The following is a 24564-nucleotide window of genomic DNA, read 5'->3' on the forward strand; positions in this document are numbered from 1 at the left end:
TCAAAAACCCCCAAAGCCAGAAATATCTCAAGAGGAGCATGTGTTTTTCTGGGACCTTTTCAAGTGTTGCTTTTTTCCCCCTTCAGGACATTTATTCAGAACAGCTGGGGATCAACCGTGTAACCTGTCCACAGTGTCGAGTGCCTTTCCAATGGTCAGCCACCCAGTCTTTGGTCTACATACAGCCAGCTCAGGGCATACAGAATTTGGTGGCTTGGGGTCACTTGGTACACCCATAGCCTTAGCAGCGCACCCCCAGCTAACAACTTTTCCAGGTAAAAAAGTCTATGTGTTCAAAAAAATCTTCCATAAAAAAAAAATTGCTTGAAGATGCAGCCACAAATGTTCCTTCAAAGTAAAGGGGCATGGATTTTATATTTTGCATACTAAAGCTAAAAGGTCAGCTTTTTTTTCAGTAAGATCCAGATTCTACCACACCAGGAATATCCCTAGTATTATATACATTGATCAGAGAATACTTCTTTGATCTCAGGGAGGCTTACTCATGAGTAAATACAGTTGAGGCAGTTGCGTTGCATGGTTACAACGAGAATAGTAATGCATGCTGGCTGGTTCTAGGTTGTTTTTACTTTATTCTACTCATGTTCCCATCACTTGTTTATTTATGTTTCTAATCTACTTGTAACAAACATTATCTAGGTGGGTTATGATTTGCTTAGTACTAATCTGAAAACATTGTCAACATCCTAAATCAGACCTCTCTAGGCATATTTTTAAAAAACTGAACACAAGTAAGACGCCTGTTGTTTTATAAAAGACTTTTCCATACATTTGGTTTACATATTTGTAACTCAAATCTATCTGAACTTTTGTGGAATGAAAAATATCTGATCAGCCTCCAAGTGCTGAGAATCAAAATCTGGCTGTTGTAGCTGAAAACGAATTGAGTTGGACACTTTATTTGGAAAAAGGACCTGGTTATTTAAGTCTTAAAATACTTATTTTCCAGAAACTGTATGATGTATGATTATTTTGTAAGGCTACAATCCGATGTACACATCACAAAATAAATCATGTTGGAAACCTATTTCTGAGTAAGCATGTGCAAGCTTGCACTATGAGTCTGCAATTTTACTCAACTTGGTTGGGAGTAAATTCTACTGGATTATTATAATTGGTGATTATGATGGTACAGCTTTAATTTAGGGCTCTCCAAGATGTTTGCATCTTTCAGATTATAATTAAGAGACTCAGAATCTTATTTTTAAAAAAAGGAAAGGGAAAAAAGTCTGCAGTTTTGTGCACACTTATTCTGGACTAAGTAAGTTCCACTGAATTCAATGATACTTTAGTAAACATAAGATTTATCATAAAAGTCCCACTCATCTATCAGAATAGTAGTGCAGCATGTGGCTTTATAATTGCAAAACTATGTTTTATTTGTATTTAATGGGTCTGTATTTGGATAACAAAACTTTTTTGGAGTAACCTGTTTTTAAAATATATATTTACCATAATTTTAGTTATGCACCAGGCGTGACTTAGTTTTAAGAGGATTTTTACACTCTAGCTTAAATTAAAATCTGAAGGGTAATTTATGGTACATATTTAATGCATCATTTAACTATAGAGAAATGAGCTATAAAGCACATTCTGTTGTTGACCAGAATAAAAATTAATTTAGAATGTTTCTTGTCAATATAGTATCAGCTCAACATACATCCAAGGTCACATATGGAAAATCTGTGGCTTATGGGTTGAAAGTGGCATGTATAAATTCCCTAAGTGATGTGTGTGCTTTAAAAAGGCACATCATTTCCCAAGCAATGGCTTAATTCTTTTTCCATGCAGGGATCCCTTCCTCAATCTACTACTGCTAAGGCAAATGGGAAAAGGGGGCCTTATCCCATTTTCTCAAGGCTTCAAAATAATTTCCACTGTCAATGTTATCTTAATACCTAATCACTCTATGAAAGGCATTTTTGAGTGGATTTTGGCAAAAAATTAGAACATCGGAATATTCTTTATTGGCCAACTATAAATGGTCACACAAGGAATTTTTGTCTCCAGTGCATAAGCCCTCAGTGGACATACAAACAACAAAGTAATATAATCATAAGATACCAAAAGGAATGGGAATGGGACAACTGGCCACAGCCAACTTGCTATGACCAACGCACCATGGCCAACTCGCTGCGGGACAATTTAATATTTCTGTTTAACTATTTAAAATAAATAATATTTATTTTCATTTTTGCCATTCACATTTCATTCCGTCCCTCCATTTACATCCTTTCTTTAATGATTCTATTCCACCATTTCTTTGATATTAGTGTAACTCTTGTCCCGCAGTGAATTGTCCTGTGGCGAGATGGCCGTGGCAAGCTGTCCTGCAGCAAGTTGGCCATGGCAAGCTGGCCGTGGCGAAAAGCCGTAGCAAGTTGGCCACGGCGAGTTGGCCGTGGCGAATTGTCATAGACCCAAAGGAATCCCCACTCCATTCCCAGAAGCAGTCACAATGGCTGGGTGAGTGTGTGAAAGTGGACCGGCCACCACCTATTATATTGTGTGATCTCCACGTGCTTGTCTAATTTAGTTTGACACTCTTTCCAGAGTAGATTGGACCTTCATCTACATCTTAGGTAGACTATTGTGGCGTGTTATCTAGTAACAGTTTCGTGGCTCTTGGCAAGTCTTAAATCCTCATTGAAAGTGAATGTGTGCTTTTGTTGCTTACGGCAAGTTCAGGGGTGGGTTTTAAAATTGTTTACTACCGGTTCTGTGGGCGTGGCTTGTTTTGTGGGCGTGGCTTGATGGTCATGTGACAATTCTTTAGGATTTAGCAGAGGTACTGGTCTACCAGGCTTTTAACTGCTTGCAGAGCTGTCTACCCATTTATTTTTGCAGGCACCGGTCTACCACCAAACTGCCTTTTACCACTGATCAGCTGTAGGGCGGCCCTTTGAAGCCCACCGGCAACAAGAATTTAAACAGTTTTTCCTTATAGCCCATCAGCTGGGACTCAGGAGGCAGCAATAGATTGGGGGTGGGGCCAAATAAAAGGTAAGAATAACGCAGGGGGAGGGAGGTGGGTTCCTCCCGGTTTGGTGACATCATATCATCACTGCTACCAGCTCGGTGGAACCGGGCCGAACCGGGAGGAACCCACCACTGGGCAAGTTGCACTGCAAGTAGGTCAGATATCTAATTCTCATTCCTTTGGCGTAGAAAGAGCTTGAGAATTTTGATGTAAACTGAAAGATATCATATTAAAATAAACAGAGTGAAAGTATGGACTCCTTAAACATATAGTTGTTCTGCGATCTCAAGACGCTGCAGTAGTGAGGAAATTATCACCCTAAATCAGATTTCTCGCTCTGCCGAATGATAGGTCCAGCTCAAGTCTCTATCTTCTTCTGTATTCATTTGTACTTTGACATTTGACATTCCTTTACTTTTTCTTTAATTTATTGACATGCTTGAGCCTTCAAAACAATGATGCATGTTACAAAGCCCGTTTTCTACCTAATCATCAGGTATTTCATTACCATAAGCCATCTCTTCTTTTTAAAGGTTTTTTTTTAAAAAAAACAGCCCTTCTTTCTTGATGTGTGACAAATGGTTTGAAATTTATGTTCAAAAGCATTGATATAAATGAGGTGCAAATTAATTCCATGAACTTACCTAAGGTGGCTGGATTCTAGCTTCATAGTGGCATAAGGATGGGCAGATTGCTTGTTGTTGGCAAAATGTCTGCCTTAGCTCATTGATGAACTTGATGTAACGCACCTTAGGAAGCCCTCCTGCAGAGCAGCGGGAGAGGGAAATGACTTTAAAGCAGGATTACGTCAAAATTTTGACTGGCATCACCTATACATTTGCCTAAGTCTTTTTTTTTTAAAAAAAGCTATAGCTTCTCCTGTTTTTCTCCTTTTCCTTCTGGAAAGCATACGTGATGGCAAGGGAATGAGATAATGTTGTTATCCATCTCAATTATTCTCAAAGTATTTTTAGTGCTTTCTGTATTTTCCTTAATCCAGTGAGTTGAGAGAGATGAAGGCTGTGCGGATCCTTTTAAAAGAGATGTTTTGGAACATTGAGGAAGGACACACAAAGCACCTTTTTTCCAGGTTGTTAAAATATCTATGTCTTTTTTTTTTTTCTTTTCTCCCATTGCTTCTCAGGCATCTGGACACACTGCGGCTTCACTCTCATATTCCCCAAAGCATCCTTGAGTGTTTGCATAGTTTGAATAGATCTCCCATTCATTCTGCAAACTTGTTCCAAATTCTGTGTTCAAGACATGCTAATGAACTCCACTGAATAGCACTATGAGAAGACAAATGACTTAGAATACTTTGCTTTACATTATTTTCATTTTTTTTGTAATCAACTTAATCAGAAGCTGTTGTGGTTTTAGGAAAATCACTTGACAGCAATTCAAGCTGTAGTTTTATTTATAGTGTTTTTATCTTTCCAGAAAAAAAGCCCATAATTGTTTAATCTAGTGTTTATACATTTCAATATTTTGTAACTTATGTCAGTTTCAGCAGTATGATTTTCACACTTGCTTATTATAGGTTGCCTAATATCAACTCCTATAATTTTCTTTAGATTTTTATAACGCATTTATCCTGGTATAGTATTAAGCAATAACCAATTTCTTATTCTGCTAACTCTTTTTAAAAATGCAAACACGTTCTTTATTGCTGCCTTTTGTTACTGAGGAACAATTATTTTCTAAGATACTATTCTGGGATTACAATGGGGTTTAATTCTTTGTTTCATATCAGGCAATTTATGCCATTCATTCCAATGCCAAGAAGAAAGTTTAAAAAATGGTGGTGTGTGGGTAGGCTCATTATATAGTTTATCTCCATATGGTTTGTAACACACTGGAGGGGGAGGAAAAAAACTTGCACATTAAATTTATGGAATTGATCAAACCCATGAAAGATCTGTTGTTCCATGCCACAATGAAGACAGCAACAGTAGTATCACAGGTCTTTGTATTTGAGTAATATTATAAGAAATATTATAAGAAATTGTCTTTGGGATTTAACAGGTAGTGTTTGTCAATTTTCATTAAGATGCAGAAATCATCTTCAGATCATTTGCATGTAGAACCTAGCAAGTGGAATCCAGGGAGTGGACTATCCTCACATTTCATAAGATAAATTTACTGTTCAGAAAAGGTCTTCTGGTTTAATCAGTGAGTTGTGATTTGGCTTTAACCGTACTGATTAGCTTATTAGTTGATAGTAGAAGGAGCAAAAGGACCAGCTCCCTTCATCTGAGAGTCATCCCATGTTATTGATTTAATCAATGGTTACTCTTGCCATATGTAGTAAAGATTATAATATTGTGCAGTTTTGTTTCATCTCTAAGGGACAAATTCTATTATCCACATAAGGCATATGAAGAGTAATAAACCCAACTTTACACAGGGGAATAAATAATCTGGGCTAAAACACCATCTGTTTTACATGGTCCAGAGTGTATCCTTACTCTGAATGGTATGGCTCTCCCTGCTTTGAAGCAGGGAGCTTTGCCAGTCCTTCTGCTATGATAAGTGGAAGTGCTTTCTTCAATATTCAGAACTATAAAATGGGACATTGAGCACTAATGTCCTTTGATCAAAATATTAGAGCTTGATTCTTTTTCAAAAGGAATTTCACTGCCATCTTTTTAAGGGTGGAAAGTATTAACCCCTCCCTAAAGCATTGACATCCACAATCCCATCCTAGCCCAATCTCCCTGGTTTGTTTAAATCCTCAATTTGTACTTGCAGAATATAATAATGTCAAGAGAAAAAGAGGATCCGCTGGGGTGCTACAGTATCCAGTTTTTACTTCATTAAAACAAGAGTATAAATTGTATACTCCTGCAGTATAAATTGAAACTGCATTTACTTGTGTTCAGTTGTGGTCATTACAACTCTAGCATCACTTCAATTTGAATCACTGCCCCACCAGCATGTTGTATGGTTTCTCAGAATACCTAGGCACCGATAGTTGCTTATCAATATCATTCCAATATCAATAAATAGCAACTCATACCCTCCCTACAGCATTTTAAAAAAGGTTTGCTACACCCTTCAGATGTCAATTCAGGGTGAAATCTAAAATTTTTTGCTACCGGTTCTGTGGGTGTGGCTTAATTAGTGGGCGGGGCTTGGTGATAAGGTGACTGGGAGGGCGTGGTTTGTTGGTCAGGTGGCATGGCCAAGTCAATGTCACTTCTTTGCCCTTTTTTAACCTACAAAACACAACACAACACAACTGGCTCACCCACAATATAAAAGCAGCTGTGCTAGACCCAAAATGGCCCCTGCAACAAGCAAGGACCTCACACGGTCACAAAAAGCCCAAAAAAACAACTTTCACACTTTACACACACAAAATTCCACATACAGCTTTGTGAGATCTTGTGTGATTGTGTAGTTAGAGTGAAACACTACAGAAACACACTAAATCTCAGAAAGCTACACAAATATTATTTTATTTTTATTTATTTTTATTTTTATATAAAAGCAGCTAAATTTAAAACTTCCTAAACTTTAAATGGCTAGGTCTAAAAAAAGAACAATTAAAAAAAAACCCCAATTAACTGTTTTTTCCAAGCTCCCAAAGGGGAAAAAAACTTACCCAATTGAACAGGGGTCTCCAATCTTGGCAACTTTAAGACTTGTAGACTTCAACTCCCAGAATTCCTCAGCCATCTTTGCTTTGCTGGCTGAGGAATTCTGGGAGTTGAAGTCCACAACTTCCTGCCTGCTTGATTGCAGGCAGGGAGATTCAGTTGCTTGCTGATGCAATTGTTTGCAGGATTACAGCAAGGCGTTGCGACCAGCAGCTAAGTAAAGCAAGCTGAGTGGGGGAGGGGAAGGGATTTTTGCTACCGATTAGCAGGCAGAGCCATTTAAAAGGAAAAAAGTTTTTTTCTTTTACATGGCTCTGGCAATCCAAGCTGAGTTGCCTGATTAGCAGGCAACTCAGCTGGGATTGTCAGAGCTTGGCTGGTCAGAGCCATTTAAAAGAAAAAAAAGGCTCTGATAATCACGCGGCTCAGCTGGGCATGGGGGGGCGGGGGCAGGGATTTTTGCTACTGGTTCTCTGAACTGCCCGCCCCCATCGCTACCTACTTGCCCGAGCCGGTCCGAACCGGGAGCATTTCACCCCTATGTCAATTCCTATACGAATCTCTCCTTCAGACGTTGCCTGCAGTCAATGATTTCTGCCTCTTGCGTGTTGAGACCAATCTTGTTGCTAATTCTTTTTCATTTTTCTTTGTTCTCAGTTTAGTAGATGTTGCACATAACTGTAATAATTATATTTTTTCTGTGTTATTTGTAAAATGTTGAGCCTCAGATGTAAAGTACTTCTGAGTGGTAGAGAAACATATTTGATTGATGAAAGATATGTGCAAATTAAATGTAAAGATACAGTGTTTAGGTTAGGAAATTAAAGGGGCATATTTAAATTTCAAAACACTAAAGAAAGGTATAGCCTCATATAGATTTTAAGCGCAGGAGTTCTGATACTTAACAGTATTAACTTGTACAACATTTGAGATCTGTATATGAATATGTAACCACAAGAACACACAAAATGCAAAAGCGGAATAAATAATGTGACTTTTATTTTCATTTTCTTTACATTGAATATGCAGAATGGTGGCGGAATGCAGATGTGCACTCCCGTACTGGCACTACATTTTTCCCACCACTACTTGGAATCTCTCCTCTGTTTGCCCCTCCCGTCCAAAATCATGACTCTACTGCATTCCATACAAGGACCCCAGGAAAAAGTGCACGAGGAAGTTTAGAGAAAGGTAAGCTCTGAATGAGACATGCCCACAGCATCCTCTCCGGGACTGGAAGGGGTGAGTGTGTATGCATGCATAAAATTATAGAGATAATTTATATTTATATATTTTATAAATATAAATATATATATTTTATAATTTATATTTATATATATATATATATAAATATATAGATATTTCACTTGGATTCCCAATTCAGCTCAAATGTGTGCATAGACCTACAACAAATGGGAATTTTAATATTCTGAGTTTAAATGATGACACCCAGCTGTACATCTCCACCCCAGACCACCCCAACGATGCCCTTGAAGTGATGTCCCGGTGCCTGGAGGCGGTGCGGGTCTGGATGGGGCGGAACAGGCTCCGACTCAATCCCTCCAAGACTGAGTGGCTGTGGCTGCCGGCGTCCCGATATAGTCAGCTGGTGCCATCGCTGACTATTGGGGGCGAGACATTGGCCCCCACGGAGAGGGTGCGTAACTTGGATGTCCTCCTGGACGCACGGCTGTCCTTAGAAGAGCATTTGACGGCCGTGGCCAGGGGGGCTTTCTATCAGGTTCGCCTGATACGCCAGTTGCGCCCCTTTCTGGATCGGGACTCCCTATGCACGGTCACTCATGCCCTCGTTACTTCCCGCCTTGACTACTGTAATGCTCTCTACATGGGGCTCCCCTTGAGGAGCACTCGGAGGCTCCAACTGGTGCAGAATGCAGCCGCGCGGGTACTTATGGGGGCGGCATGGCGCTCCCACGTGACACCTCTCCTGCGCGAGCTGCATTGGCTTCCAGTGGTCTTCCGAGTGCGCTTCAAGGTGTTGGTTCTCATCTTCAAAGCGCTCCATGGCTTAGGACCCAGTTATTTACGAGACCACCTTCTGCCTCCGATAACCTCCCACCGGCCAACACGCTCCCACAGAGAGAGTCTCCTCGGGGTGCCGTCTGTCAGGCAATGTCGGCTGGCGACCCCCCGGGGAAGAGCCTTCTCTGTGGGGGCACCCGCCCTCTGGAATGAGCTGCCCCCAGGGATACGACTAATCCCGGATCTCCGGACCTTCCGCCGGGCCCTGAAGACTTTTCTGTTTCAGCAAGCCGGGCTGGGTTAAAATTTTTTTAATTGGTGAATTTTATGGGTAACGGGGTTTTAAATTGGAGAAGCCTAAGATAATTTAATTCTGTTTTAATGCATTTTAATATTTGTATTGTGTGTTTTTAATCTTGGCTGTTCACCGCCCCGAGTCCTTCGGGAGAGGGGGCGGTATAAAAATTTAATAAATAAATAAATAAATAAATAAATAAATAAATACATCTTAGAAATAATCAATCAGTTTTCCTTATGGTCACAGACCAGCATTACAAATAAAAGCATTAAAAACCATCAAAATAAAAGCAGACAAAATAATATATTATAATTAGTGGTTAATTACCAGTGGGAAGTTAGTCTGCCTAATTTTTGCATACAGTATAACAAAATTTTGCCACATTCAAAGAAACTACTGCGTGCTGATCTGATTGCAGTAGTTGTGCATAAAAGATATCAATATTTCAATATTTCCTGGGTATTTTATTAGGTGAGGTGTTACAACGTGAGTCTGTGAATCCTTACCGAAGATACAGTATAGCAGGACATGGGCTGTAGTTTCAATGACCTTTGTCCACTTAGAAATAAATTTCAGCTCAGAGAAGAATAGGGAAACGGAAAAAGAAGGAAGGGTTTTCTTCTTCCTTGGTGAGAGGCAGTCATCTGTCCTCTTCAGATAGATAGATAGATAGATAGATAGATAGATAGATAGATAGATAGATAGATAGATAGATAGATAGATAGATAGATACTATAGATATACTGATGAATTAATATCTACAATTATTCTTGTCTAACACAGTCATTTTATTTGAATTTGTGCTATTCAAAGTGATATTTATATGGAAAATAGGGTAATTGGTTCTAGTTCAATGGAAATAGATAATTTGATATGTTTATTAATGAATATAACAGTAAATGATTAAAAGAATATATTTTTTTATCAAAGTCCCAGATTAGTAATATAATGCAAAAATAAAACCAGAAATATCTAAACATCATTCCTATATCTTCTAGATAAATAGCTCTTATAAATATTTAAACTAAATCATCAGATGAACACAGGACAAGCTGGAAGAGAAATGCATACCCAAAGCGTACCTGCTATCATCTATATCCTGCTATAGTTTTTTTTTAGAAGCTCTTTTTTTTTAGATTTCCTTGAACAGAACTTTCCTTTTTTCCATTTTGCATACACAATAATTAGTATTCAATACCAAATGTGCTATCATTAACCTCAACCACCTGCTTGCTAGTCTTGCACTAACTGTGTTTTGGCTCCCATAAATAGTATGGTACAGGTACCTGGAATCAATATATAAACTGTGCTAAGTTAAATACAGATAATCCTCGATTTAGAGCAGTTCATTTAGTGACCATTTGAAGTTACAACGGCACTGAAAAAAGTGAGTTATGACATTTTTTTCACAGCATCCCTATGGTGACGAGATTTACATTCAGATGCTTGACAACGGACTCACATACATGACTGTTGCAGTGGCCTGGGATCATGTGATCCCCTTTTATGACCTCCTGAGAAGCAAAATCAAAGTGGGGAAACCAGATTCACTTAACAACCATGTTACTAATTTAACAACTGCAGCTATTCTCTTAACAAATACGGCAATAAAAGTCATAAAATGGGACAAAACTCGCTTAACAAATTTCTCACTTAGCAACATACATTTTGGGCTCCATTGTGGTCATAAGTTGAGGTCTACCTGTATCACAGTATTGGAACTTGTATTGATCATGACCTGCTGCTAGAGGTAATAATGGAAAAGAAATCTATATATGTTTAACTCCTACCAGATGGGAAGTTATGTTAGTGTTTTGCAGAAAATACAACACAAAGTCTTGTGATACTGTAAAGAATTGATCATTTGTTATCACATAAGCTTTGGTTGACCACAGTCCACTTCATCAAATGGACCCATGCCAGTTTATATGATCATGTTTGTTACTCTTCTAGCTACCACAAGATTCTAAACAGAACTATGAATGATATATCAGAATACATAAAATGTTAACTTGAGGTTCACGTTGTTGAAAATTGCAGACTTTCTATCACTAGAGACCTAGATAGATAGATAGATAGATAGATAGATAGATAGATAGATAGATAGATAGATAGGTAGGTATAGGTATAGGTATATAGATATATAGATATATAGATATATATATGCATGTGTATTATTATTATTATTATTATTATTATTATTATTATTATTATTACTATTACTATTACTATTATTAAATAAATGTTTGTTTTTTTTCAAGGTGTTAATGGATCTGTAAATGGAAATAGTACCACTTCAGTATCAGGCATCAACACCTCTGTGTTATCTACCACCACTGCAAGTTCTGCGGGACAGGCAAAAGTTATAACTTCAGTAGGAGGAAGCCGCAAATGTAACCAGGAACAAAATAAAAACCAAGTTCTGGATGCAAGATCTGTCAAGATTAAAGACAAGGTAAAAACCATGAAAAAAACCCTGGTAAACTTTGACAAAAGATATAGTCACTCGAATTGTAAGGGGAAATCCTTATATAAACGCCATCCCTTTTTGAGCTATAACTGGTGTGTATGTTTGCTACTTAGGATGGTTATTCCCATGGGGCCATGAGGTTTGATGCACTCTTAGGCAGTGGTGGGTTGCTCCTGGTTCGCACCGGTTCGCAAGAACCGGTAGTAAAAATTTGTAGTAGTTCTGAGAACGGGTAATAACATTGGCTGGCCATGCCCCCGAACCAGTCCCTGACCCGGCTGCCACCCACCTCATCAGAGCCTTTTTTTTTTTTTTTAACTTTTAAAAGCATTTTTCTACAACCTCTTTGGCCGAAAAAATACTTTTAAAAGTTTAAAAAAAAAGCCTCTGATGATCCCGCAGTTCAGCTGGGATCGTCAGAAACTTTTCAAAGCATTTTTTCTACAACCTCTTCAGCCGAAGAAGTGGTAAAAAAATGCTTTGAAAAGCCTCTGACAATCTCAGCTGAGTTGCCTGATTGGCAGAGGTTTTTCAATGCATTGTTTTCTGCAGCCTCTTAAGGTTGTAGAAAAAATGCTTTTAAAAGTAAAAAAAAAAAAAAGTTGGCCATGCCCACCCACTCACATTACCCCCACCACCAAGCCACGCCCACAAAATAAGTCACGCCCACAGAACCAGTAGTAAAAAAAATTAGAACCCACCCCTGCTCTTAGGATGGAGATATTTCATGGGGGTAACTTGTTGCTTGTAATATCTTTGATACATAAAGTTAGAAAGGATCAGGTCTGAAATATGTATTATGAACAATACTCTTAGACCTCACCAAGGAGAGCAGTTTTAACTATCCCATCATTTTCCTTGAAAGATGAAGGTGAAGTTGACGTTGAGGTTGAGAAGGACCATTCATTGAGGGAAAATAGCTAAAGCCATTCTGTATATGTTAAGACTTTGCCCTTTAGAAATGCTGAGTATGGGTATGGGACTTGGGGTAGCTGTTGTGTAGGGAATAAGCTTGCTTTGAAAGCCTGCAAGCTGAAAGGCTGGTCTGGTAAGCAGTCATAAGCTTATGGGTTGCAGCTTCACTGATGATATATTACAGAACCGGTATTGCAATATCTTTATGATGGAAAATTATAATAGCATAGGAATGATATAGTATAGAATAGAATAATATAGTAACTGATTGGAGTAATAGAGAAGCTTAAACAATGGGGGAAGGAGAGAAAAACAAAGACAAAGTTTTGGTAAGAATGATGAAATTCTGTGTATGCTTACTTGGGAATGTATTATACTAAATATATTCTACTGAATATAATAGCTTTTGACTCTCAGACAGAAGCAACTAATGATAGGTGATTCCTCAAATAAATAAGCCCTATGCCATACAGAGCTCTCTAGGTCAGGGGTGTCAAACTCGCATTGTCACGTGACATATCGTGACACACACACCCTTCACTAAACCGGGCATGGGCATGGCCAGCGCATGATGCATCTGGCCTGTGGGCCGTGAGTTTGACAGCCCTGCTCTAGGAGATAACCAGCACCCTGAATTGCATTTGGAAACCAATTGGTAATCAGTTTCCACTTGTGGAGCAGTTGAGTCATATGGGCATAATAAGGAATGCCCAACACTTCCCATGCTCTAGCTTCCAAATTGATCTCAAGGACAGCGCCATCTACAGTGCATTACAGAATTCATTTGTGAGATAACTAGGGCATGAGTGAATCTCCGAAGAACTTCCCTGTTCATGAAAGGGGGCAACTGGCACACTAGGTGTATCTGTGCAAAGCCCTGGCCACAGCTATTACCTGCTGTTCAAACCAGGAATTGTGATTATGGATATGCCATTCTACCCATGTTGTAATAAAGATCAATGTGTATGTTCCCACCCACATCTGATAATATTAAATAAGTGTTGTACTTTAATGACGTGTGTTCAGATGTTTCTAGTCTATATTTAATGTGTGTGTGGCGTGGAGTGTTTATGAGCTACCAAAACAGTTCACGTTTGGAAGCTGATTCCTCTGCCATGGCTTTATGCCTAATTTTTTTTTCTTTTTGTGCAATAGCACACATAAGAGCAATTACAGTATATAAAAGCATGTGCTTTTCAGTAAGAAGAAAGTTTGTTCTTGCCAGATTGTCTAATGTGGTAGATATTACAGCAATTATTGGATGGGTAGGTGGGGTGATATAAAAACATGGCTGTTGCGTATCTCTCCGCTCTGTACAAACATAATTTTCTAAATTTAATGTGCAGTCTATTTTGGAGCAACTGATTGAATAATTTCTCGGAACAAAGATATTATTTTCCAAATGAATCTTTGCCAACATGGTACTCTTCATATATGTTCCAGCACAACTAGAAGATACCAGATTCAGATCAGCAGGCCTGTCAGCTGGCCAGCATTTCATATCACATTTTGCACCCTTCATTTTGTTAGCTTTATTGCAGTGTGATATAATGGTTAAGACTAAGGCTGAGGAAGTAAAGGTTCAAATCCTTAACTTATTGGCTATCTTTGGGCTAGTAACTCTCTTTTAGCCCAGTTTTTAATCACAGGGTTGCTGTTAGAAAAAAAATGGAGGGAAGTATGCTGCTTTTAGCTTCTGGAGTAGTGATATTATAAATTCAACAAATACATAGAATTAGATATCCGTTTTGCAGATGGGGAGTTGAAGATAACAGATTTCCCAGAATGTGGAACCAAATCGGTTATCTAAGTGCAAACCCAATTGATTCCTAAAATTCATGTCAGCTGTTTGTGAGATAAATCTCTGTCTTAACTGCTACAGGAGTAAGAGCTGAATGTCTCTAATAATAAAATATTTCAACACTCAACCTTCATTCCTAGAAACCCAGAAAGAAAGCAGTGGATAGTTCCAGCAACAGTGAAAGTGATTCTGGCTCCTCCTCAGACACCTCTAGTGAAGGCATCAGTAGCAGCGACTCAGATGACTTGGAAGAAGAGGAAGAGGAAGAAGAGGAGGAAGAAGAAGATGATCAAAGTGTTGAAGAAAGTGAAGATGATGATTCAGATTCTGAGAATGAAGCACAGCCGAAAAATAAGAAAAAGGTGTGTTCGTATCACAAACTGCCTCGAACTGCTAGATTTTTTTTTTTTTTTATAGGGCACGTGTTCGATTTATGGGACTCTGTATTGTAAGATTGCACTGGGTATCATAAATTATTAATTATTAAACGTGCTCCCTTTTGAACTTCTCAGCGTGGTTGGAAAAACAGGAGCAGGTTTTAAGTCTGATGCTTTTCTATCCTGATGTATTAACTTTTTGGGTTACGTGGGAATCAAAATCCCAGTCTGCATTAAACCACATAAGTATTCCAGAAATAGCCAGCTGATCTCAGAAACTTGTTCCATATTTTTAAAACTGACTGAAACCAACAAACCAATGTAATGAGCAAAAGATATTGGGTTTTCCTAGTTTCTAATGATTTACTGACTTGCGTTTATTATCCTGCGAGTCTCAGTGTAAAATGCATTTTAGATTGAACAGCACATTTAAAATGTAAAAAAAAAAAAAAAGGAAGAAAGAAAGAAAGAAAGAGGTATAGCATAGTCTAGTCCTTCTATTCTTGGAAGAAATCCCCTTGGATTTCAGTAAAATATGCTCTCTGTTTAGGATAAAAAAGTGAGCACCTTAAATTAGCTGGGCAAAGTACAGGTTTATATTCTTCTAAAATGGGAAATCTAGGTTGTAAACTGAGGCCCATGGATATCAAGCCAATAAAACACTGTGTCGCAAAGGTTTGGGTGTCCTGAGTGTTGCCATGACTACTGAATTCTGTTTACAGCTCCTCTTTTCCTTGCAGAGCAGTTAGCACTGTCCAGTAACCAGAATGTAATCTTTAATGTTCCGTTAAGTTAATCGTGTGACATACATTCAAAAATAACTGATTTTTCCATAGTATTTTTTCACTACCCTTGAAACTGTAACTTGATGTAGTAAAAGGACTTTGCGGGAAATAAGCCAAAGAAGATATATTGTAAGGTTATTTTATGTTTATTATTAGGTAAAGTAGTTATGAGTGGATGGGGGTGTCTGCCTGCCTGTTGTGGGTGTGTGCCAGTGACAACCAAGTATGTAATTATGCTATTTGGATGAAATAATGCTAATAAGTTAATTATTATTTTGTTATTAATGATATTTTGGGATTCATTTAAAAACAATTTGTTATCTGTAGGCCCTTGTATGGATAGAGTATTATTTTCTTTTATTATTTTTTCAAAATGACTTGTAATCACAGGAAGGTGCCCCTTTTTGTGGCCAGGACTTCACAATTCCTTTAGTCTTGGCATTAAAAAGGGGGCCAAAGGCAGTTCAACCTATCTTATTTTTGGTGGCTTATACCGTAGCTCAAGCACCCCTATATCTCCATCAAGCTATTTTTCCATATTTACAGGTGCTAATGCATAGCGGACCAGACATGAAAGGAGATGGACAGAAATCCCAGGAAATGCCCCAGGAAAAGAGACCACACCAGCCAATACCTCTTGCGTCTGATAGCCAGACTCACTCATCATTCCAGGCCCAGCAGAAGCAGCCTCAGGTTTTGTCACAGCAACTTCCCTTTATTTTCCAAAGCTCTCAGGCAAAGGTGGAATCTGTGAACAAACACACAAGTGTAATACAGTCTACTGGATTGGTGCCCAATGTGAACCCTTTGTCTTTGGTAAATCAAGCCAAAAAGGAAACTTTCTTAAAACTTATAGTTCCTTCTCCTGATCTACTCAAGACAGGGAATAAAAATACCTCTGAAGAAGCTAGCGCATTGACCATTGATGTCAGATCAAACCGGGTGAGATGAATTTCCCTTTTATATGAACTTTTTGAAAAAGTGGGGGGGGGTTGTGCGTGCGTGCGCGTATATGTTAATTTTTATTTTGTTTGAATTATCGTACGTATTTGGAGAATGATAACTAACTGTTGGTACAATTATATACAATATTATAAAATGGTTTAATATGGTTACATTATTTTGGCTTTGGGGTAAAATAGAAATAGAATAGAAAAATAGAAATAAATTTTGGATTAGTGAAAAGACAAATGGACAGGATGGGATGAGCCATGTATCCCAGGCCTAAGCTACTTGGGACAGGTTATCAATGAAATAAATACACTGAACCCTGATTTAGAGGATTTGCTGAATAACAGTTTTCCTTTGACAGAAGAACATGTTCTTTCTTTGCTTTCTCCTCCAGGCAGTTAACATACATGGAATGCTCTGCATAAATGCTGATCATGCAGTTGCACATTTTAAAAAAGATCTCATCCCCTACTTTACAGAGAAAGATTGCACTGAAACATGGGCTCCCTTGCCTCCAGGCTTTCATGCTGAATGCTTTAAAATAATGAATATATAAACAATGAAAGAGATACTGTATAGTAGTAGCAACCTTGTACCTCCTCTGTAGAATGGAAGGCAGAGCCTGGGCAAGTGAATAATTCTGGTATGAATGTTGATAGGACTGTACACCTCTGATAGATACTCCAGATACAAGTGGAGTGTAGCTGGGGCTGGGGCTGGGGCTGGGGCTGGGGGCTGGGGGCTGGGGAGACTGGAGCTGAGGCTGGGCATGGAGCTAAGAAGGAAACAATTGGTTAATGCTACTGAGATAATGCCAATGGGATTTAGGAGTTGCTATTCTCACAGTGCATAAAACAAGGTTATGATGGGCTGTTCTACTGCATCATGTGTGGACACTTGAAGTCATGAAAGTGGGGTACCCATTAACATTTGTAGTTAAGGACATTAACATCCCTACTAGGTATAAATACTTCTACTGAAGGCATAGAGAGGATGCATTCATAAAATACTTCTTTTAAAAGCAATAGAGTTTATAAAATCACCATTTTTTTTTGAGAAAGGTATCTTCTTTCTAACAAGCCCAATTTTTAAAAATACAGTTGAGCATGATGCCACCAAATGTTCAATGGAAGATGTTTCAGCTTTCAAATAGTTAAAAGGGAAAACAAAATGTATTCTTCTATTGGCATGATATAAAGTTTTGTGCTTTGTTATAAATCTCATGGAAATCCAGAATGGGATTTTGACACCCAATGATGTTAAAGACAGAAATGAAGTAATGATCCTACCTACCTAAATATTTCTGGTTTTGCACTTGTATTAAATAGAAAATGTTAATTTTGAACCACAGATGCTTTCAAATAAGGCCTTAGTGTGCTGTTATATTATGTTCAAAAACAGAAGTTTCATACCCTTTTTTTTCATCTTATAACCTTTCTGGGTTTTCTAAAAGGGGGGGGGGAGTCTATTAAGAATCCATTAAGGAAGAAAACCTCTTAGATACTGTTTAAAAAAACCTCGAGAAGCCTTCCATTTGAAAGTGATGAAGGACAGTTCAGAAAAATGGATATGAATATGCTTAGTACCACATCTGGCCTTATCGTATGGTAGCTTTATTCTCCAACAACATAATGGGCCCCACAAATGTAATGCTACAATGATGTGGGGACCAGCTGGCTCTATTGGCAATATAAAAATGAATGTAAGTACGGTGTAATCTTTCATTAGTCCAGAATACTGCCTCAAGATGCTTTCCTGTTATTCCTTCTTCATGGGGAAAAGTTCAGATATTATGCAGCAATTAATATGTGGGTTTTTTAATTTTGGATTTTTTTTTTACCAGATTGGTTTGAACAGATAAATAGCACATATTATTACATTTCATCTCTGTGCTGTCCCTTTCACACTTTTTGTAAGGGACTATAGTCAATAATATACCTCAGACCTTACAGCAGATAAAAAGCAATGAAAGGATTGCTTGTACTTTGTCTCATTGTGCTTCCACATCTTGTCCAAAGTGCTATGTGGGAATGCATATCCCTTTCTTTTGATGAGACCCAGAAGCCTGCCAAGTGGAGGTATAGGTCACTTACACTTTTTTCATGCTTATTTCTTGTACATACAAAGCAACTCGGATATGTGAACCAAATGCCTATTGAAAAAGAGGTCGCACAAAAGTACTAACCTCAGAATTCTAAGCACAGTCCAAGGCATCCTTTTAAACTGACATTCATGCTTGGTTTCTGCAAAGGAAGAGTTGGTCATCTTTTATTTTCCATCATGTTGTATTTTCTATCATGTTTTATTTTCCATCATGTCGTCTCACACTACAAGGAATTCTTAAATGAGGGATCTGTTTGTTGTTATTTAAAGGCGCAAAAGCTTTCAGACAAATTGAACTGTTGCTGATACACAATGGATTGGAATGCAGTTCTTAGAACTTGAATATAAAATTGTCCGTGAGAATTTTATATGCATATTTTTATGATTATTTTATTGTTTTGCTTTAGTAGCTGTGATCTTACTGGTATTAAAACTAGATCAAAGTTTATTCACAGTATAATTGTGTCAATTGGCTGCTTGCACAATTGTGCTTCATGATTAAAAATGGAAACTTGAGCAATTGTATATATAAAATACTTTGTTTTTAAAGTGGCAGGAAATTACACAGGTTTCTCTGTATTTTTCCCCAGAGATACTGGATCTCATTGTGTAGTGTCAGTTCTCATTTTTGGATTTTCAATTTATATTCATGGAGTGTCCTGTTTTGTTTTGTTTTTGTTGTTACAAATGTTACATAAAGATATTTATAAAATCAGTATTTAAAAAAAAAAAACTTTATAAATTGCCTATGGATTTTTTTGATTTTTATTTACATGCAATTCTGAACAGGAAGTGAACATAAGGAAAAGAACTGAGGAAGCTGCTTTAAACACAATGAAAATAATTAAACACAGTTACAAAGTGTCACACAAGGGTCTGAATTGTAAAGTAAGAAAAAAGTTGCTTAGTAGAATAACAAAGGAAAGAAACTGGATATTGAAAAAGTGCATGTAAAGTGCATTTCTGCAAAAATGAGGATGAGAGGAAGATGTTGTGTAATGTAGTCAAAGAGAATAACACAGCTGGAAAGAATATAATCAAATAGGGCCAGGAAGATTAAATGAAGCAAAGAAAATGCAGGGGAATTTTAATGGAAATAAAACACTTTTGGGAAATTGGGTGGAAATGGCTAAAGATGCCTTCAATAGAGAGATTGGAATTAGAAATAAAAATTAAGAACTTACTTAGGATGAAATTGAAGTGAGGGAATGCTTAAAGAACTATTTTAAATATTTGAATGATACTAACATGTATAAGTATGGAATTGAAATAACTACTATAAATGTTAATGTCCAAGAAAAAAACTGATAAAAAGGATGTCATACATGCTAAAAGGAAAGTGAGGGTGGAAGCTCATTCCAGTCATGTGATGTTTCGCTTAGTAACTAGGGTGCTTAGCAATGGAGTTACCAAGCTCAATTGTGGTCGCCAAGCAAGGACTACCTGTAACAGGAGAAATGTTTAAAACTAGATGGTTTCCTTTATGGAGAGGCTATGTTTGTTCAATGTGTGCAATGAAAAGGCTGCATGAATTCTGGAAGAATGCTATTTTTATTCCCTATGCAAAGATAGAAGTAACAAGAATGAATGTAAAACTAAAGGGTATTTAGTATGTTAAATGAGCATGAAATAGTTCTCAGCAGAATTCTGATTGACAGGATATAAGAGATGACATTGAGTAACATTTTGAAAGTGCAGTGTGGCTTTATGCCAGGCAAAGAGTGTGCAGACTAGATTTTTCTTTCTTTCTACTTCTTGATAAGAAATGTAAGATTAATAAAGTTTATTATATTCTTGTTGATTTAGAAAAAATGTACAATAAAATGAATACGTGGAATTCTGGAACGTTTTACATGACTATGGAGTTTAATGTTGGTTGCGGAATGCAGTAAAGCAATATATGATAGCAGTAAAGCATGTATAGGCAGTTCTTGATTTATGACTGTAATTGAGTCTGGGAATCTTGACACAAATCTTGATGATTGTAAAGTGGGTCTTCACATGACTGAGTTTTCACAATGGTGCAAACATTGTAAAGTGAACACCACAGTCGTAAAGCAAACACCACAGTCATTAAGTGAATGCTTTGTTTGCTATGGGCATTATTTGCTGGAAACGGGAAATAAATACTGGTTTCTGGCAAAAATGTCATAAATCGCAGTAAAGTAACTATGGGATACTGTAAACGGCCATAAATGCAGAACAGTTGCCAAACGCCCAAAATGTGATCACGTGACTGAGGTTGCCAGTGTCTTGACGTATGACCGCAACAATTTAAGACCAAAATTCCAGGCTCTATCATGGTTATAAGTCGAGGGCTACCTGTACTTTATTAACAGTACTTTATTATTAACTAACATTGCATTATACCTATCTTTTTTTAAAAATGTGATATTTTATTTATACACTATTTCAAAATCATCTTTCCCCTCATACGTTAAGCACTTTGTATGTAATGGCAGTTTCTTCAGGTAAATGGATTAGGTCAGGGGTCAGCAACCTGTAGCTCTGGAGCCGCATGTGGCTCTTTCACCCCTCTGCTGCGGCTCCCTATCACTCAAAATATGTGTTACAACCACCAATGTGCGACACCTCCCGGCACACGATTTATTGAGCTTTTCAACCCCAGTAGGCCAACCATGGATAAATCCAAGAAAATAAAAGTTTTAGAAGAAAACAGAACATTTAATTCAACTACATATGCTAGTTTTGTGGCCGCTCAAGAAATAGTCAGGCACGGGAAGGGTTTTGTGGCTCCCGGTGTTTCCTTTTCTGTAGGAAACAGGTTCAAATGGCTCTTTGAGTGTTTAAGGTTGCAGACTCCTGGATTAGGCATTCCAATTTCTCTTCTTCCATACCAAATCTTAGTGGATATTGTCATGACACTGTAATAACGCAAGTAGATGCATGTAATTTCTTATCCAACCATTAACTGTTGGAACATCTGTGAATTCTGTCTTGAATACATATAGAATTACAGACAATATATTCATCATCTTTCTGTTGCTAAAGTAACCCCAGCATGTAACAATTAAGGTTTGTCTTATTTAATAATTTAGGAGGTGCGATGGCTCAGCAGTTAAAGATGCTGAGCTTGTCAGCTGGAAAGCTGATCCTAGCGGTGCATGATTGGGTTGAGCTCCCATTACTTGCCTCAGCTCCTGCCCACCTAACAATTTGAAAGCATGCAAATGCATGTAGATAAATAGGTGCCATTTCAGTGGGAAGGCAACAGCGTATAGTTGTATAGTCATGCTGGCCACATGACCATGGAAATGTCTTCAGATACCATTGGCTCCCTTGGCTAAGAAAAGGAGATGAGCCCAGCCCTCTAGAATTGGACATGAATGGAAAGGGGAAACCTTTACTTTTATATTTTTTTTAATAATATAATTTTGATTAACCATTTTTTCCTCTTTGTGAACTCTAATTCAATGTATTTGATTCTGTAGCTTGTTTATCAGAATGTTAAAAGCAGCTTTCCAAGATCAGCTATGTCTAGCTCAACATTTCATTTCTACACTCAGCAATAGATGCTTCATTAATTGGGCATCTCCTGTTCCTGTTCCCATTTAACCTAGTATTGGATGGATGGATGGATGGATGGATGGATGGATGGATGGAAGGAAGGAAGGAAGGAAGGAAGGAAGGATAAATCTTATATGCCCACCCAACCACCCATTTCCCATTGCATTTGGTGACATTTATTATGTTTTTGTGTTTCTGCAGGAACAGTACAAACAAACATTCCCAGCACAATTCAAGAAACAGCACGAGTCATCCAAGAACCTAAAAAAGATTATCACAGCATTATCAAGTCCAAAGCCAACCAGTTCATCACCAGCTCATCAAAAACACACCTCTTTAGAAAACAACCATTCGAATCCTTTCTTGACCAATGCACTTTTAGGTAATCATCAACCTAATGGAGTAATTCAGAGCGTCATTCAAGAGGCTCCTCTAGCACTTACCACCAAATCCAAATCTCAACCCAAGGTCAACGAAAACATATCTACTTCCAGCAACGTAACCTTTTCCTCACCGGTAAATTTAACCACATGTGGGAAAAAGACACCAAGCAACCGGACACCTATTATGTCTTCTACCTCTCCTGTATTACCTGGCCCAGCAAAGGAAAAGGCAGTCAGCAATAATACAGTAACAGCAGTAAAAACACAACACAGTCATTCTTCGGCAAAATCATTAGTTGAACAATTCAGAGGAACGGATTCAGATGTTCTAAGCAGTAAAGATTCTGAAGATTCAAATGATGACGATGAAGATGATGAGGATGATGATGAAGAAGAAGATGAGGATGATGAAGATGAAGATTCTGATGATAGTCAATCAGGTTTATTTCCTTTAAAGAACCTGTGTAAAATGCATGCTTGCGTCTTTCTAAAGCACATATTTCTGTGCTGCAAGTGTCTTGAATTTATGCTGAGGCTTTTAGTTCTATAGTGGTTTCTGTATTAAATGCTGATATTTGAGATAAGAACTATAGAAATGAATCAACCCTAATGCAGCATAATTCCCAACTCATTTAAACTAGCGGTGGTGGGACTGCTGCCACACTTTTATTGCAATTGCTCTTAGATCACAGTAGGCCAGCAACACTTCAGATGTTGTTGAATTATAGCTCCCAACATATTTCTCTGTTGGCTAAACTTCCTAGCGATACTGAGAATTGCAGAACAGCAAAATCTGGAGTGTCACAGGTTGTACATTCCACTGCCAATTTTTTTCTTTCAGGAGGGTGACAGTAATTATGAGATAACTATTTGATCTGGTCACACAATGAGGATGAAATTTTGAGTTCAGGGAGATTTGTTTCTCGAATAAAGGTTTGCTAAAGGAGGTAGAGGAGAGTCAGGAATAGCTGATGGCTTACTTTAAATATTTTAGGCCTCAAGTCTCTATAAAGATATCTGGAAATGAGCCAGTTGGATTCAGAAGGAGATTGTGCGAGTATGTATGTGTGTACACGTGTGTAAAATATACACATACACATCAGGAGTAAAATGCTCCTGGTTCGGACCGGATCGCCCAATCCGGTAGCGATGGCAGTGGGTGGTTTGGAGAACCGGTAGCAAAAATCCCTGGCCACCCTCCCCCCCACATGCCCAGCTGAGCTGCATAATCGTCGGAGGCTTTTTTAAAAATTATTTTTAAAAGCATTTTTTCTACAACCTCTTTGGCTGAAGAGGTTGTAGAAAAATGTTTTTAAAAGAAAAAAAAAGCCTCTGATGATCAGGCAACTCAGCGGGGATCAGAGCCTTTTAAAAGCATTTTTTAACAACCTCTTTGGCTGAAGAGGTTGTAGAAAAAATGGTTTTAAAAGTAAAAAAAAAAGTTGGCCGCGCCCACCCAGTCACATTACCCCCCCCACGAAGCCACGCCCACAGAACCAGTAGTAACAAATTTTACATTTCACCACTGATACACATGAACAGATACATATACATGGGCACTTGCAACAAAAGCTGTGCTGACCCGTTTGCATGATAGTTGTAATCAGCGCATGCCTACCTTCTACATGCATGCTTACTGAGGTAAGATTTAAATACTAGTTAAATCATATAGCTACTCATATGAAGAAACTGTCAACTTTCTGATTAAATGTAGGCTAGAAATCAGCATTTTAACTTAACTGAAAATTATGAGAACTATGATGTTCTGTTCAAGTTCAGCTTCGGAATTAGTATCCGTATCTACAAGAGGTTTTGTATACCATTAAAATTTACAGAGACTGCTGCATCCCTCTCTTTATGAATTACAAAGTGAATAGTAGCCAATCAGCAGTTCTGGGGATGAAAGAAAGGCTCAAGAAGCATCTGCTTTGGCCTGCTTTCTTGGAATAGTATTAGAATAATATAATAATATAATACTATTAGAATAGTATAATCCATGGGCTGCATTTTTTCTTGTGGGGGCATGAAAGTAGATGTGCAAGCCTTATGGGTATATGGTCATGTTCCCACTACAGAGGTGGCTTTTTCTTGTTGTTACTTCATCTAGTACTGCCAATGAATGGACTCAACAATTGTTCTCCACAATACATACCATATTTTTCAGAGTATAAGACGCACCGGAGTATAAGACACAGCTTAGTTTTTTTGGAGGAAAATAGGAAAAAAAATCTGCCCACCAGGTATTCATCTGGCTAGCGTCCTTAGTCTGGTGAGCTTCAGCACATTAGTTTGCTGTTTTTTTATCCCCTGCTTGGGGATAAAAAACAGCTTCTAAGGCACAGCTGAGAGGAAGCAGCAATGAGAAAA

At 38.0% G+C, this 24564-nt stretch overlaps 1 protein-coding gene across 1 annotated transcript in view; it reads left to right on the plus strand.

Annotated features, from left to right (window-relative positions):
* Positions 1-24564, plus strand: part of BAZ2B (bromodomain adjacent to zinc finger domain 2B) — a 165720-nt gene that overhangs the window by 82305 nt on the left and 58851 nt on the right. The window contains exons 3-8 of the mRNA XM_070940289.1: positions 87-275; positions 7633-7794; positions 11146-11339; positions 14211-14432; positions 15779-16174; positions 22016-22637. Coding sequence (XP_070796390.1) covers positions 87-275; positions 7633-7794; positions 11146-11339; positions 14211-14432; positions 15779-16174; positions 22016-22637 — 1785 coding nt within the window. The remainder of the gene's footprint in view (positions 1-86; positions 276-7632; positions 7795-11145; positions 11340-14210; positions 14433-15778; positions 16175-22015; positions 22638-24564) is intronic.

Source organism: Pituophis catenifer, unplaced genomic scaffold (assembly GCF_029215685.1).
Source record: "Pituophis catenifer annectens isolate HBS135680 unplaced genomic scaffold, rPitCat1.0.hap2 SCAF_1, whole genome shotgun sequence".
NCBI lineage: Eukaryota > Metazoa > Chordata > Lepidosauria > Squamata > Colubridae > Pituophis > Pituophis catenifer.